At 45.5% G+C, this 17,163-nt stretch overlaps 1 protein-coding gene across 14 annotated transcripts in view; it reads left to right on the forward strand.

The window, feature by feature from the left end:
- Positions 1-888: 888 nt before the first annotated feature.
- The window catches only part of BCAN (brevican), a gene marked incomplete at its 5' end in the record, with an annotated part of 45,008 nt that continues 28,733 nt past the window's right edge, over positions 889-17,163 (forward strand). For 5 of the 14 annotated variants that reach the window (XR_013980135.1, XM_080984205.1, XM_080984212.1 and 2 more), the window contains one exon: positions 16,363-16,456. Coding sequence is in view for 5 of the 14 variants with exons in the window: in XM_080984205.1 (XP_080840331.1) it covers positions 16,363-16,456 (94 nt within the window). The other 9 variants (XM_080984209.1, XM_080984217.1, XM_080984216.1 and 6 more) reach the window with 9 other exon arrangements.

A 17,163-nucleotide genomic window follows, 5' to 3' on the forward strand; every position in this document is an offset into this window, starting at 1 on the left:
ACACACACAGAGTAGTTACCACCACTGATCTTTCCTTAGGGCTTCTGAATGCTAAAAATGAATCTCAGTCTGTACAGACACCAGAGCATCAAAATGAATCTTTGTACAGTATTCATAATTATTATGTTGATTTCAAACCATAGTTAAGCTTAACTATGGCTGAAAGGCAAACCATGGTTTAGCTTAGCATTAGGTCTGAACCAAGGTCTGTGGTTCGTTTCCTCCAAACAAACCATGAGTGGTAAGCCAAGTACAAACCTTGGTGACAGCATGTGGTGATCAAGAGACAATAACTGAAAAGATGTTGTTATCATTATCATTATCATTATCATTATCATGAATGTATATCCCACCCTTCCTACCAACAGACCAGGAGTGGGGAACCTTTTTCAACTCAAGGGCCATGTTCTCTCATCGACATATTTCCAGGGGCCTGGTGACAATGGTGGGAGGAGCAGGGGCCAAAGTGGGTGGAGCAACAAATGTGACTCTTACCTTTGTACTCCAGGCTACCCTGCAATCACCATCATCATCATCATCATCTGCACACATCTCCGTCTGGGCAAGCTATAGAAGCATTATCTCAGTTCAAGAACACATTTCAACCAGGGGGGAAAAGCTCAAGAAGGGCTAGGAGCAGAGGCAATGAGGGGTTTTGTCGTTGGTGGGGGAGCGTTCTGGGGGCCAGACAGGTCTGAAGGGCTGGATTCTCCTCCCCCCCCTCCAAATTTCCCAGACCTGCGCTAGAGAAACATCAAGTGCATAAAAGAACTTAACCTTAACTCTTTGGCGGGCGGGATGCGAAAAATGTCAAAAGGGGGGAGGAGAGAGAGAGCTCTGACACTGGGGTCCCAGGTGGGCGGGAGGGGGCTTCCGCAGATAATCCCCACGCAGCTGTAAACCGGACATCTTCCCAAAATGTATAGACCCACGCTTAAGGTTGAACGTGCAGCCCGATCCCTGTGCATGCTTCATCAGAAGCAAGCCTGGCTTACTTCCAGGTAAGCGTGCGTGTAGTAGAGATTGCCGCTTTAGTCTCGGCGGTGTTTGCTCATAAAAAAAGAAATCATAGAATCGCAGAGCTGAAAGGGACCCCGGGGGCCATCTAGTCTAACCCCCTGCAATGCAGGAATCCTGCCCACAGCCGTCTCTAGGTGGGCTCGAACCACCAACCTTCGGGTTAGCATTGCGCCACAAGAGACCCGTGTGCCAGAAAGACCTGTGATACAGCTTTTTGGGGCGGTGGATTGGGCTCTTCCTTCTTCTTTCTACCCGCCCTCCCCATTAGCTAGCAGGGCATCAGAGGTGTAGGTTTGGATCTTGACAGTCACCCACCCTCAGAGGAACGAATTTTTAAAAAATTGGCTTTTTACAGGGTATTGGTCCCAGATGGACGGGGTATTAATAATAATAATAATAATAATAATAATAATAATAATTCGGCTATAAGCCTCGCTGTTTAAGGGTGCATTGGGTTGCGCGCACACACACACGAGCCCAGCCCTGTCTTTGGAGCTCCTCGCGGGCACAGCGGGTGGTGAATTGGGCTGGCATCTGCCTCAACCTCGTGCTTCCTTTTCCTTTAAGTGGGAGGGGAAGAGGGCGCGAGCGGAGGATTCCCCTCTCTTCCTTCTGCATCAGGGCGACAGAGTGTGTGTCCTGCTCCTTCGCCCTGGCCGCCGCCGGGCTCCTTTCCACCCTGCCTCTTCTTTTGGAATAAGCTGCTGCAGTTCCCAGCCCTGCATTGCTGCCCCACTGCAACACTCGCTCCAAGAGCTGGGAAGGAAAAGTTCTCTCTCCTCCATCCACGGGAGCCTCTATAGCGCAGGCAAGAAGCCGGGCATTTATTTCATTTTGCAACGTTTGTTTTATTCTAGTTCAAACTACAGATTCCTTCTTTTTTCTTTCTTTCTCCAGTAAAACTGGTGAGTAATGAAAGTAATATTTTTTAAAAAAATAATATTAAATGATTTGCAATTTGATTCCCCCCCCCCCATGCAACATTAGCAGGTTTTGGGAGGGGATCTTCCCCAAAGCTGGTGGGGGCAGCATGTGGGGCAGGGGGCTTCCCCACCAGTGAAAAGCTCTTTCAAATGACATAGGGGTTCCTTGTTCTCAGAAACAATTCCCCCCTTTAATCAACCCCTCTACAATCTTTATTTTAAAGGTTGTATATTGTACATTTGTCACAACCAAAATATAGGACTGGAGGATTTAGCGTAAAAATCAGCTGTGTGTCTTAATTTTATAGTGAAGATTGGGGGAAGTTGGTGGGGTGCCGGGTTTGCCAACGTTGAGACAAACTGATGCAGTGAAAGAAAAAAAATCCCTCAAACTTCTGTGACTGCAGTTCTGGCTTGTTTGCAGATCATTCATTTTCCAGAAGGGCATAACCTTGATTTGGGTGGATTATTGCACAGCCTTAAAACAGCAGTGTGGAAGTCTTTACAGTCAGTCAGTTTATCTTTCAGGGCTCAGGGCTCCATTGGTCCTCTTTTCTCCCCCATTTCCAAATCCGAATCCCTGCCTGAAACACAGGAAGGATTTGAGTGCTCCCCTAGGTATTAATTGGCTGGCTGGATCAGGCAAAGGGCCCATCAACCCAGTATCTTGTTTCCAGCAGTGCCAAGCAAGAAGCTTCTTCTGGAAACTATCCCAATCAGGGCAGGAAAGTGTTGGTCCTTCCCTGTCCTTGTCTGAGGCATCTGGTGGGTACTCAAAGTTATACTGCTCTTAACATGGAGGTTCTACATTGCTATCCTGTGCTTCATTTTCTCTCACTAAAACTGGTGGGTTTTTAAAGTTTCTGTTGCCAAGTGTAGCCGAACTTTGGCCCTTTGTGTATTAAGCTTCTATGGCTGCATTTTAAGGCCACAATGTGAAATTAATATTGCAAACTAAACTAGCCAAACTAAATAGATTTTAATACAAATTCCACCTCCCGCACCCTGGACTCCCCAATCCAGAATAGTCTATGTTGGAAAAATTAAGTTAGGATGTTGCTAGTGAGTCTTATTATTATTATTTTTACATTTATCCCACATTTTGTACAAAGAGCTCAGTGCTTAGTCCATCTGCTGAGCACTCATTTTATCTTCACAACAATCCTGTGAGGCAGGCTACACTGTGAGATTGCCCAGGGTCACCCTGGGAGATTCCTGGCAGGGCAGAGGTTTGAACCAAGATCAGCTGTATTCTTGGAAGCAAAGCCCACTGTGTTCAATGGGGTTTAGTCCATGGTGTGTTTGCCACAGCCGCTTGGGTCTATCTTCTGAATATGGCACACTTCATGAGTTGTTATTGTTGTTTAGTCGTTTAGTCGTGTCCGACTCTTCGTGACCCCATGGACCAGAGCACGGCATCCACTCCTGTCTTCCACAGCCTCCCGCAGTTTGGTCAAACTCATGCTGGTAGCTTCGAGAACACTGTCCCACCATCTCGTCCTCTGTCGTCCCCTTCTCCTTGTGCCCTCCATCTTTCCCAACATCAGGGTCTTTTCCAGGGAGTCTTCTCTTCTCATGGGGTGGCCAAAGTATTAGAGCTTCAGCTTCACGATCTGTCCTTCCAGAGAGCACTCAGGGCTGATTTCCTTAAGAATGGATCGGTTTGATCTTCTTGCAGTCCATGGGACTCTCAAGAGTCTCCTCCAGCACCAGAATTCAAAAGCATCAATTCTTCGGTGATCAGCCTTCTTTATGGTCCAGCTCTCACTTCCATACATCACTAATAGGAAAACCATAGCTTGAACTATACGGATCTTTGTTGGCAAGGTGATGTCTCTTCATGAGTTATTTTTCTCTAACCCCTCCCTCTCAAAATTGTATTTAAGCTCTAGAATTTACTCATAAGTCAACTCTTGCAGGTCACCTAGTGATGACTAAGCACAGTTTAATTGGCACGTCACCTGTGGAATGACAGGCGCCACATTCACACTGTACATTTAAAGCACTAAATAAGGTAAAGGTAAAGGACCTTTGGATGGTTAAGTCCAGTCAAAGGCAACTATGGGATGCGGTGCTCATCTCGTCAAGGTAGCCAGCGTTTGTCCACAGTCAGCTTTCTCGGTCATGTGGCCAGCATGACTAAACTGCTTCTGGTGCAACGGAAACACCATGACAGAAGCCAGAGCTCAAGGAAACGTCGTTTACCTTCCCGCTGCAGTGATACCTATTCATCTACTTGCACTGGTATGCTTTGAACTGCTAGGTTGGCAGAAGCTGGGACAGAGCAAAGGGAGCTCAACCCCATCATGCGGATTCGAACCACCGACCTTCCGATCGGCAAGCCCAAGAGCAGGGGTCAGCAAACTTTTTCAGCAAGGAGCCGATCCACTGTCCCTCAGACCTTGTGGGGGGCCAGACTATATTTTGGAGGGGGGAAAATGAATGAATTCCTATGCTCCACAAATAACCCAGAGATGCATTTTAAATAAAAGGACACATTCTACTCATGTAAAAACACGCTGATTCCTGGACCGTCCGCGGGCCGGATTTAGAAGGCAATTGGGCCGGATCTGGCCCCCGGGTCTTAGTTTGCCTACCCATGCGCAAGAAGCTCAGTGGTTTAGACCACAGCGCCCCCCGTGTCCCATTTAAAGCGCTATGACACCACTTTAAACACTCATGGCTTCCCCCGAAGAATTCTGGGAGCAGTAGTTTGTTGAGGGTCCTGAGAGCTGTTAGGGGACCCCCTATTCCCCTCCCAGATCTACAATTGCCAGGGTGATTTTAAGGATCAGTCCTTCCCATCTGTCAGGGGTTCTTTAGCTGTGATTGCTGTATTGCAGGAGGTTGGGCTAGATGACTCTTGGGATCCCTTCCTTTTTTAGAAAAGTTTTCAGTTTTAGAATTACACCATTTCCCATTCTTATACAGTAGTTCTTTTTGACTTCCCACCCAGCATTCCATGACAATTCTTTTTACATCTTGTTTAGCTGCATATCCATTAATTCCTTCACCTTACTTTCCACACTCTCGTATCTTTTATGTTGTCAACTGTTAGTCACAAAGTATCCCCTACTTGGAATTTATATTTGAGGTCATTTTTTTGTAAATATTCCGCTAGATACTCCCACTCACTCCTTGTATTTGTCATCTTGATTTCTTATTTTAGATGTCATGCTGGCAAGCTCTGCATATTCAATTAGTTTATTTAGCCGTTTTCCTTTCCCTGGGGGTCTCTCTTTGTTCCCAATATCTTACATTTACTATCCTCGCAGCTGTTGTTGCATATAGAAATAGATTGTGGCCTTTCTTTGGTAACTCATTCCCAAGTATGCCTAGAAGGAATGTTTCCGGTTTATTGGGGAATGTGAATTAAAATATTTTTTTAGCTCGTTGTACACCATCTCCCCAAATTCCTTTGCCCGTTTACATTTCCATCATAAATGAATAAATGTACCCTCTACTTCCAAACATTTTCAGCATAGTTTTGAGCCTCTTTTATACATTTTAGCCAGGTTGACCAGTGTCAAATATGCATTTTTTGCATATTTTCTCTTATTTTATAACATGCAGAGAAGTTCATTGTTAAATTCCATAATTCTTCCCACTCAGAAATTTCAACATTATGCCCAATATCAATAGCCCATTTTATCATTGCCTCCTTTATCAGGTCGTATTTGGTCTCCCATTCTAGAAATAGTTTATATTTTTTAGAGATTTTTTTTTGTTAGACCCCAAAATCACTTTTTCAAATTCTGATCCTTGTTGAACATATCCTCTCTCTTTATCTTTTTTGGAACATCTCCTTTGTTTGGAAGTATTGAAACCAGTCAGGGACCAACCTTTGGGATCCGTTCCAATCCTACAGTTTTATGACTCTATGAAATAAGGCACCACGAACAAAGATGGCAGTTAACATGGCCACAAAGCAGAACACGAAACAGCTGTACACACTACGTTCCCCACCCCTTTGAAAACTTTATTTAGCACCTCTGTCATGTGCAGAGGCAGCCGGGCAGTCTACCTTTGAATACTAGCTCCATTTTTGTGGCGAGTGGACAGAACAGGGGAGGAAAAGGGTGTCATCTTCATACTGATTCTGGGGTGCCAGGAAGAATCTTGCTGGGATGCGGCTCCACAGGGGCTGCAGCTGATGGGAGTTATAGTCCAAAACATCTGGAGGGCACCAGGTGGGGGAAGGCTGGGGTGAAAAGGAGTGCCACAGTGGTCCATATCTCCCCCTCCCCACCCTTCGCAAGAAAGGTTGTTCAGGTCAAATAGGGCTTGAGGGGCGGAGCCTAGGAGCATAAAGGTGGGGCCTGATGGACTAGAGGGCGGAGTCTTGCATCGCCATTTATCCCGCCCCCTTAACTCTTTCCTGTGCATCTCCAGTGTAGGAATTCTGTTCCATTTCCAATGTGTTTTTAGAACATAGATTTATTCTTGCACCCTCTGGATGGAAAGATCTGTCGGCTTCTCTGGTTCTCATTTTTCCAATCTTTAATTCAGTTCTTTACATTTCTGTAGCAGCTTGCAATTGTTGCTATTTTTTTAAAGTCCTCATGAAAATTCCTCAGCATTTGAATCTTTCCTAATAGAAATATTTTTGTATGCAGTTTTGACTAATGCACGCATCGTTGCTGGCAATTTCTCTGAACTGAATGGGTTTTTGTGTGTGACTTTCACAAATGTATTAGGGGAAAGTGTGGTTTAAAATTAATGCACTTGATTTTTGTAAACACTGCTTGGTTGGGAAACTCTCTAATGAAATTCAGATAAGTGCGGACTTCGGAGGATGCCTGAGTGTCAGTTCACAGGGGGTTATTGGGTGGTGGTGGTGGTTTTTATTTTTATTATGTATTTTGTGGTTTTATATTTATATTTTATTCTGTGAACTGCCCTGAGACATCCAGGTATAGGGTGGTACATCAATCAATCAGTCACTCACTCAATCACTCAATCAATCAATCACTCAGTCACTCAATCAATCAATCAATCAATCAATCAATCGATCAATCAATAATTCTCATCTTTTTTCAGAAAGTGTGAATATGATAGATCCATCTTGAAATGCAAACTGTATTTTAAATGTATTAATTGTTTTATTCATTTATTCTGATATTTATACCCCACCTTTCCTCCTAGAAGCTCAATGTGGCATACATAGTTCTCCCCCCTCCATTTTATTCTCACAACAACCCTGCAAGGTAGGTCAGGGGACTGGCCCAAGGTCACCCAGTGAGCTTCATGGCCAAGTGGAGACTAGAACGCTGGTCTCCTGGGTTCTAGTCCACACTCTAACCACTACACCATGCTGGCTCCGTATGCCTAATTCTGTCCTGGTGCCCACCTCTCTCTCACTGGCTCTCCCCACATAGAAAGTGAGCGGGCCAATGGGAGAAGAAAGGGCTGGAATGGGGGCAGAGATGGCTGGGGCTGCGCCCTGCCTCATTTCTGGCCTCTTGACCTCAGATTTATCCTGAAGACCCTGAGAAGGAAATGCACTCTGTAGGTTCAGCGTATCAGGCCCTTCTATATCCTTCTGTTGCTGTTGAATTGTCACCTGTAGGGTGGGGCATCAGTTTTCCAGGGTCCGCTAGCTGCTGACCTCTACCTCTCTGATGTGTTGGGTGTATCCATGTTGCCACGTTTTGCTGTGCTTTTCACATCAGCACCATGTACAGATACTAAAAGGAGGCGACTGTGCCAATCCCTACACATCAAATGTAAAGACAAAGGGAAAATCTTATCCATTATTTCCTGATCAGTTGGCAGCCCTCTTTATTAGCACTGGATGGGTCAGGCTCTCTCTCTCTCGCTCTCTCTCGCTCTCGGGCTGGGTGGCTCTCTGGGGAAGAGCCATAAGTCAGTGGCTGAAGATCGCAGGTTCAGTCCCTGATGATATCTCTGGGTAGTGCTGGGAAGGACTCCTGCCTGAAATACTGAAGCGCTGCTGCCAGTCAGTGTTGGCAGTACTGAGCTGGATGGGCCACTGGACAGACACAGTATAAGGCATTTCCCTTCCTCTAGGAAGAGCCCTGCTGGATCAAGCCGAGGTTCCAACTAGTATAGCCTCCTGTTCTCATATTGGCCAACCAGATGCCTGTGGGAACCCTCCAAGCAGGATCTGAGCACAAGAGCCCTCTCCCCTCCTCTGGTTTCCAGCAACTGGTATTCAGAAGCATTTACTGCCTCCAACCATGGAGGCAGAGCAGAGCCACCATGGCTCAAAGCCATAGATAGTTTTCTCTGTGAATTTATCCTATCCTTTAAAGTCATCCAACATCGTGGCCATCCCTGCCTCCAGTGGGAGGGAATTCCATAGTTTAACTATGTGCTGCATGAAGGACTTTCTTTTCTGTATCCTGAATCTTCCAGCATTCAGCTTTATTGGATGACTGCGAGTTCTAGTGTTATGAGAGAGGGAGAATAATGTTTCTCCATCCACTTTCTCTGCACCATGCATGTTTTTATAAAAGTATAACATTACCTCCTACTTGCTTGCTCTCTAAACTAGAAAAGCCCCAGTAAGTTTTTGAGGAAGTTACTCCTGAGGCTCCAATACTTTGGCCACCTCATGAGAAGAGAAGACTCCCTGGAAAAGACCCTGATGTTGGGAAAGATGGAGGGCACAAGGAGAAGGGGATGACAGAGGACAAGATGGTTCTCGAGGCTACCAGCATGAGTTTGACCAAACTGCGGGAGGCAGTGGAAGACAGAAGTGCCTGGCGTGCTCTGGTCCATGGGGTCACGAAGAGTCGGACACGACTAAACCACTAAACAACAACAACTCCTAGCGGCAAAGGAGGGGCAGAGGAGAGGGGGCCCATTTTGAGATGCCAGCTGGTGGCATGGAAATTGGCATTCAGGGGACAGAGCGCAATTTAACAAAGAGTTCGTTTTTCACACCAACCAGCCTTCAGGGAGCCAGCTTTTGGCCAGACTCTCTTCCTCTTCCATCGCTGGGACATTTCAAGCCTCAGAAGCTTTGGAACAAGCCAAACAAATCCTCTGGGTGGGGGTTGGGAACAGTGCTGGATTAAACCCTGTGTGGAGGCCCCTAGGCAGTTGAAATATCGGAGCTCAGTTCCAACTGAAAAAGAAATAGTCCAAGTTCCCAGTCCTTAAGGCTGTGAAGATGGCTTTGAAAGTATTTGAGCACTGTTTGATGCAATATCAAAAGCTGGCCACCTTGTGGATTGTAATGCCTTGTTTTTCAGGTTAAGCTGCTGCAGCAGGAGGTTCTGGAGGAGAGGAGTCCTAAGCCCCTTCTGAACTGTCCGCACGTCATATAAGTCCTTTGGGACTTGCATTTGGTGATACTGCAAAGGCAGAAACAGCTGCAGGAGGAGGCAGGATGTGTCTCTGGGGAGAGACACAAAGGCAGGACAAGAGCAAGGCATTTATAAATGGCCTAGAGATGGCCTTAGAGCTCGGCGGCAGATGATGCACTTTGCCGCTTTCATTTCCTAGCATCTCTAGGTTGTGTTTGGAATGTATCCTGCCTGAAATCCTGAACAGCCGCTGCCAGTCAGTGCTGACAATACTGGGCTAGATGGTCTTGTGGTCTGACTACAGTTGTCTTCTCAAATATATAGTCTCCTATTAACATTTGCCAAGGCTGTAATGTTTTATTAGTAGTCAGTTCTGGCCTACGTGGAACAACGGTATGACTCAGTAGAAAGCCGCTTCCAGCTTGAATCAGCAATTTACCCAGAAACATGTGGACTAGAACCTTGATTTATTTTGAGGAAGCTGAGTAGTAGAATACCTGCTTTGCATGCAGAATGTTCTAGGTTCAGTCCCTGGCATCTGTATGGAGGTTCCATTTATAATGGAGCAGAAGTACATTCACACAGCTTTGGGTTTCAATAGCCCTTTCCCCCTGTCATTCAAAACATCTAGAGGTCACCAGGTTGGGGAAGGCCAATGTATTTTTCCAGCAAAAGTAAACCACAATCAAACTCCTTTTATCTGTTCTCAGCACCTGTTATTCAGAAGTTGAATGCCTTCAGACATGGAGGTTTTGTTTGCTTATCACGCAAAATAGTCACTGTTAAACTTATCCTTCTCCGTTTGTCTAACCTCTATCTAAAGGCATCCAAGATAGTGGCCATGATTGGCTATCCAGTGGCCATGAGTTCCATAAGTTGCAATGTGCACACAAGTCTTTTCTTTTGAATGTCTTGCTACACGCTCAAATACCTCTTTGCAGGCAGAAAACGAGTGTCAGGCCTTCTCTTCTGTTGTTCAACTGTGTGGCTCCTTCAAGAGGTAGCACCCAAGCTCACAACCCATTGCCCTTTATTCTGCCATGTGGGTAGACTGAGCCAAATTAGCTGTTCTCAGGGAAGTGTGTGGCTGTGCCAGCAGGTTGTTGAGGCTTCTGGTCCTGGTTGGCTTCCCCAGAGGCTTCAAAAGACCCTGGGCAACTGCCCAGATTTGCTTGGTCATCAGTCTAGACCAGCCTATATCTATTGCAGGAAGGTTGTGTAAATGAGCTCCCTCCAGCCCTGGGAATGTATTATTTGCTTAATACTGCCTTTGCCAGCCTGGTGCCCTCCAGATGTTTTTGACTCTATCTCTCATCAGCTCTGACCACTGGCCAAACTGAAGGGGCAGATGGAGTCCAGACGACCTCTAGAGCAGAGGCTCCCCAACCTTCCCTTGCATGGACCACTTGAAAAAGGCTGAGGGTTTCTTGGCAGACCGCTCAGATTCTCCCATGTGCTGTAGCAATTGTCAATGTGCTGTGCTAGATACTTTATAATTTTTAATTGTGTTTCTATTGTTTAATTTATTTCTTACAGATGGTCTACATTTTGCATTGCATAGAATTCAGATTGTAAGACAATAAAATACAATACAAGAAATAAAAGAAGTGATACAAATATAATTAAAATCACTATGAATAGTTAATTTTGATGGATGGTCCACCTTCCCTCTTCAGTCGCATAAGAAGAGCTTGCTGGATCAGGCCAATGGCACATCTAGGCTAGCATCCTGTTCTCACTGTGGCCTGTCAGATGCCCCCATGGGAAACCTGTAAGCAGGATCTGAGCACAAGAGCCCTCCCCCCTCGTATGGCTTCCAGCCACTGACATTCAGAAGCATTACTGTCTTCGACCGTGAAGGCAGAGCACAGACAGTGGCTAGTAGCCATCCATAGCCTTCCCAGTCATAAATTTGTCCTATCCTCTTTTAAAGCCACACTACCTCATGTGGGAGTGAGTTACATAGTTTAATTATGCGCTGTGTGAAGAAGGACTTTCTCTGATGTTAACTCCTTGTTTTAAAGATAAGTTTTCCGTAAGAAAAAAATATAATTATAATAATTTATTAATTATACCCCACCCATCTGGCTGGGTTTCCCCAGCCACTCTGGGCGGCTTCCAACAAAATATTAAAATGGTAAAATATGTTTGTTTGTTTGTTTTTTGTTTTTAAAAGGACTTTCTCAGAAATCGACGGAAGACTGAGAGCTGCCTGAATGAAGCTTGCACACCAGTGGTGGCCCACAGACCCCACTCTGAGACCTCCTGAGCTAGAGGCAACCAGGTTGGGGGCGGGTTTTGGCTTTCATAAGCAGGAAGAAGGGCAGGAGGTTTGTGTGTGACAGGACAGTGATTCACAACAGGAGCAAGATGACCAGGGGGCAAGGGGGGAGGAGAGAGAGAGACAGACAGAGACAGAAAAGTGGCTTCAGAACAGCTAGAAGCATCTTCTGTCCAGCATCTGGAACCTTCCTCTTTTGCCAGGATGCAGTCCAAAAAACCACATGCCCGTCTTCTGCCTGCAGACACAAAGAGATGGCCCACATCCGCCCTTTTAGGTTGCTGCCAATTTCTCTTTCCTGCTGCCATAACATTTCCTGGGCATTTGGGGGCTTATCTCCCTCTCTCAATATCAACCACCCCGCGGTTCCTTAGAGCTGGCCCAGGAACATTCTCTCTGCCCCTTGCCAAAGTCAAAGATTTATAGGTTCTGCTGCTTTGTTGTCAAGCTTGAGCGCTGAAAACTAAGTGGGCACCTTGGTGTGTTTGTGTGTTCACAAGGCAACACCCTCCATCCGCTGTTGATTCCACAAAGCAGCTCCCTCCTCCCCTGTTGATATTTTCCAACCTGCCAACTTCTGGAGTCATGTGTGTGTGAGAGAGAACTGCAGCTGTGATGATTGGAAGTCTTTTCAGTCCGATTAGTTAGACCACTTGATAGAAATGTTTAAGCAGGTCAGTTGTAAAGAAAAGCCCAGGGTGCAGCCAAGAATACCACCCAAAGCCTTGCCATCTGAACTTCTTCCTGGAGTTTTTTATTACTTGGTCTGCTTTCCAAAGTGGAATCAGCAGTGGTGTAGAAACTTGCTGATACGTACTATGAGGATACGTATCCATCATAGAATTGTAGAGTTGGGACCCCAAAAGTCATCTAGTCCAACCTACTGCAACGCAGGAGTCACAAATAAAGAATCCATCCAGCCTCTGTTTAAAAATCTCCAACGGAGGAGAGAGTCTGCAAACTTCCAGGGTAGTCTATTCCACTATCAAACAGAGGGAGTTCTTCCTATTTTTCAGTTGGAATCTTCTTTCTTGTTATTTGAATGCATTGCTTTGGGTCCTTCCCTTGGAACAGCCAGAAACAAACTTTTTCTGTCTTCCATGAGATAGCTGTTCAGATATTTGAAGATGGCTATCATTATCACCTCAGTCTTCTCTTGTCCAACCTAAATATCCCCAAGTCCCTCAATTGTTCCTCATAAGGCTTGGTTGCCAGACCCTTCCTTGATCATCTTGCTTGTCCTCCTTGCAGCTTGCCAATATTCTTCTTAAACTGTGGTGCCCAGAACTGGAAATAGGAGTCCACATAGGGTCTGACCAAGGCAGAAAAGAGTGGTACTATTACTTCCCTTCATCTGAACACTAGACTTCTCTTGATGCAGCCTAGAATTCTATTAGCTTTTTTGCAGGGGGTGGGGGGAGGCTAAGATCTGAGGATGTTGGGCAAAGCTCTGAGGATGAACCGTGTTCATTTTTGGCCACATCCACACCACATGTTTAAATAACTATGATGCTACTTTGAACAGTCATGTTTTCTCCCAAAGAATTCTGGGAAGTGTAGTTTGCTAAGGTGCTGAGAGTTGTTAGGAGGCCCTTATTCCACTCCCAGAGCTACAATTTCCAAAGTAGTTTAACAATCCTTCTTCATATGGAACTCTGGGAATTGTAGTGCTCTGAGTGGAATAGGGACTCTTCTAACAACTCTCAGTGCCTGTAATAAACTACAGCTCCCAGACATCTTTGGGAGAAGCTTAAAGTGATATTGTAGTGCTTTAAACATATGGGCCTACGCTCCTTCAGGTCATTTTTGCCTCGTCCCAGATCTCTGATTTCCATATCAGCATATAAAACTCTGCAGAATCTTTGTGTACTTTGTGGAATCGTACATATGACAGCATCAACAACTAGTGAGTTCTCTTTCTGTAGATAAAATATACGAACACAGGGGGTGGGGGCTCAGATAGTGTTCTTTAAGTGTGCAGGTGAAAATATTTGAAGCATGCTCCTGCAGACACCTCTGAAATAGTTGGAAAGATGCCTGAGTGCACCTGTGATTCGGCCCCTGCTGCATGAGTGGCAGGGCAGGGAATGCTCCCTCAGGAAGGTGAGGGCTTTCCATCATCATAGCTTGTGTGGGTGATGCTTCTTCTTGGACATTTGCCAGGGCTTGGACACAAGGCTGCTGACTCATTCTGCAGCTGCAGAACGCTACTTATGTGAGCCTTAACACGGACGGTCGGCCTCCTCTCTTTCTCTGTATGGCCACAGGGCACCTTTGTGAGCTAAGCTAAGCTAAGCCTGCATTTGCATCATATATTTAAAGCACCAGGATGCCGCTTTAAACAGTCACGGCTCGCCTCAAAGTATTCTGGGAGCTGTGGTTTGTTTAGGGTGCTGAGAGTTGTTAGGAGGCTCCTATTCTCCCTCACATGGATAGTTTCCGGAGCAGTTTAACAATCAATCCCTCTTCCCAGGGAACTCTGGAAACTGTAGCTCTGTGAATGGAAGAGGGTGTCCTAACAGAACCCTTAACAAACTACAGCTCCCAGGATTCTTTGGGGGCTATTTAAAGTGGTATGGTACTGCTTGAAATGTATAATGCACATGGGGACTATTTCTCTCTGCTTGGCCTTCCTTATAGGGCTGTTGTGTAGATAAAGGGTGTGCAGATAAAGGATGAAAATGGGGATACTTGATTTAAATGTATCTTGGGTAAAAATGAGAATTTTGTGCTAAGAGATTCTGTCTTCTACTGGTCAGCTAAAAGGAAGCTCAAGCCATAGACCAATAACTGTTTCATGAGTATGAATTCAGAACTGATCAGCTGATGGAGCTGGCTGGACTGTGCTGCGCCACTGAAACTATAGGTACAGAATGATTTAACAGTCAGTCCCTCTTCCTAGAGAATTGTGAGAATTTTAGCTCTGTGAAAGGTATAGGGGGTCTCCTTACGAGCTCTCAGGACCCATAACCAACTACACTTCCCAAAATTATTTGGGGTAGCCTTGACTGTTTAAAATGGTATTATAGTGCCTTAAAAGGATGGTGTGAATGTGGCAAGGGGCAATGATTCTGAATGGGGAGGAAATAGGACATCTGTTTCATATGCATGCATGGCTGTGCGCACATGCACACTTTCCCAAGGAGGCAAAAATGTGGTCCTTAAGGTATGTGAGGAAGGGGAAGCTGGGGACACCTCCGTGGGATCATTTCGAGGTGGTGGGGAGAGTGTGGATCATAAAATGGTGGCAACTAAGTGGGAATTCCAGCACAAGGCAGGCAGCAGCAGAGGTGGCAATGGTGACTTTGGCGAGAGAACAGGAATGCAGATATCTTCAGACCAGTCCCTGTCTCACAAGTCTCTCCTACCTCACAAGGATGCTGTAGAGATAAAACAGGACTGCCCTTTTGTATGCCAGCCAGAAGTCCTTAGAGGAGCTTGGCACACACATGCCATTAAATTAGTGCTGATGATAAACTGGAATCTTGGACATGGGAGCTTAGGAAAGGGGTGGGGAACCTCAGGCCTAGGGAAAGAATGTGGCCCCCTGAGCCTCTCTTTCTGGCCCTCAGAACACTCTCCAGCCCACAAACTTCACTGCCCCTGCTTCACACCCTCCTTGAGTGTTTTGGCCTGGCTGGGATGTGTCCTTAAACCCTGAAAATGCCTCTTGCTTCCCTAGATGAAGAACAAGTGTGAGCATGTGAAGAAATTAGCCTCCTGTAGAAAGGTAACATGTTTGCCTCTGGCCTCACCCATTACTGGCATGTGGCCCCCAGAAGGCTGTCTAGAAGGGAATGCGGCCCTCAGACTGAAAAAGATTCTCAACTCCTGGCTTAGGATAACCATAGAGCTACACGATACTAATATGCATGGTAACAGTGCTTTCTTGTGGCTCTGAATAAAAGCTACTTAAATGAAGTTTTTGAAAACTGGAGCGGGGAAGCTGAAGTCCCTCAGGCTCACATGGAGCTACTCTCTGCTCACCTGGGCCACTAGTTGAAGATCCCATCCCACCCCACAAAATGAGAATTTACCTCTTTCACTGAAGCTGCTTTAAATTTCTCCACACCTGAGAAATTTGTTCCTAGATCTGCTGAGAATCCAGAGAATGGATCAGAGTGAAAATTAAGTAGCTTGCAGTTGAGTGGGCTGGCTTTAATCTTGCAAACTCAGTCTGTGGGCAACTTAATTACAGCTAATGTGGGAGAGAAAGCTTCAGTCAGGCGAAATTTCGTCCAAGTTTTTAAAAGGGCTGCTTCCCAAAATGTCATCATCTGATTTTCTCTTCAGTTTCTGGAGTTTTCTCCTGGAGATTCTGAAATTAACTGGTCTCTTTTTCTTCTTCTCCTCAGAGCACTAGGAATTCTCATTTGATATATACCGTGCATATATATATATATATATATATATATGAGAATCTCCTTAGTTTAGAGAAAAGGTGAGTTAGAGATGACATGACAGAAGCTTATACAATAATGCATGACATTTAGAAAGCAGATGTTGAAAAGTTTTTCTCCCTCTCTCATCATGACACTAGAGGAGGTGGTCTGTTAGATATTTGAGGCCTAGTCATATATTTCCATTAGTTTTTAATAAAAATTTAGGTCTTGCACCAGAGTAAAATGTATCTGTCTAAGGCTTGCACAAGAGATAAAAAGAGGTCTTGCACAAATCCTTTGTATTACTCTTATTCTTATTATCATCATCATGGTAAAAGCCCAATGTGATTACAATCTCTGAGGTAATCCCTCACATGTACTCTTTAGTTTAGAATATAGTTTGTTGAAACTGGGAGGTGCCTTCTACAAACAGCAACTGAAATAGTCCACTTCTATCATTTGGGCCACTGGAAAAACCCCAAATGACGTATGTTATGCTCAGCTCAGGTGGGGAGCGAACAGAAGTAGGGGTGAGACTTCCAAATTGCCACACATATGACAACCCTCCAATCCCAGGTTATTTTTCTCTATTATTATTTTTTTGCAGCAAATGTACAAGGAAAGAAAGAAAGAACAGAACACGACCCTGCATTTTGATGATGCCAGTGTTGTACAGGTGTTGCAAAAAACTTATGTACATGAGCAGCACCGACTCCATAATAAGCTCCTGCCTAAATGGAAGCACTCACAGAAAGCACAAGTTAAGATACATGGCTATCGTGAGGCGGAATGAGGCTCCTGCCTCAGGCGGCAGATGCTGAGGCCGCAGGAAGTGGAGGAAGCTGTGTGTGTGGCCCATGGCCTACCCAGTGCCCCTTAACCTAGCCTGCTCCCCTCAGGTGCCATGGAGGATGCTGCCCAGAAGCTAGCACCCAATTAAGATTCAACTGCCAGCCTGGCAGGCTGTCGTACATGGAATGGGAGGGAAGGTGCCATATTGTCATTCACCTCAGGCGGCAAAATGTTTCGGGCCAGCCCTAGATACAGCTCTTGCCTCAAACACTCTGGTTCCTGTGGGATGATTCTGCCTGTGCTGTTGTCAGATAACCTTCCCTATTTGTACTTCATTTCCACCATGGGATTCAGAGAGAGAAAGAGAAATAGCACAGGAAAACACAGCGCCACAAAGTCAAACATGGCGGGGAGTACAACATTAACTGCCTGAGAACCTGCTAAGATTTATTCTCTGGAGGAAAAAAGAGACTGGTGAGGGCATTCTTTTC

Source organism: Podarcis pityusensis (assembly GCF_964106645.2).
Source record: "Podarcis pityusensis genome assembly, chromosome: 16".
Taxonomy (NCBI): Eukaryota; Metazoa; Chordata; class Lepidosauria; order Squamata; family Lacertidae; genus Podarcis; species Podarcis pityusensis.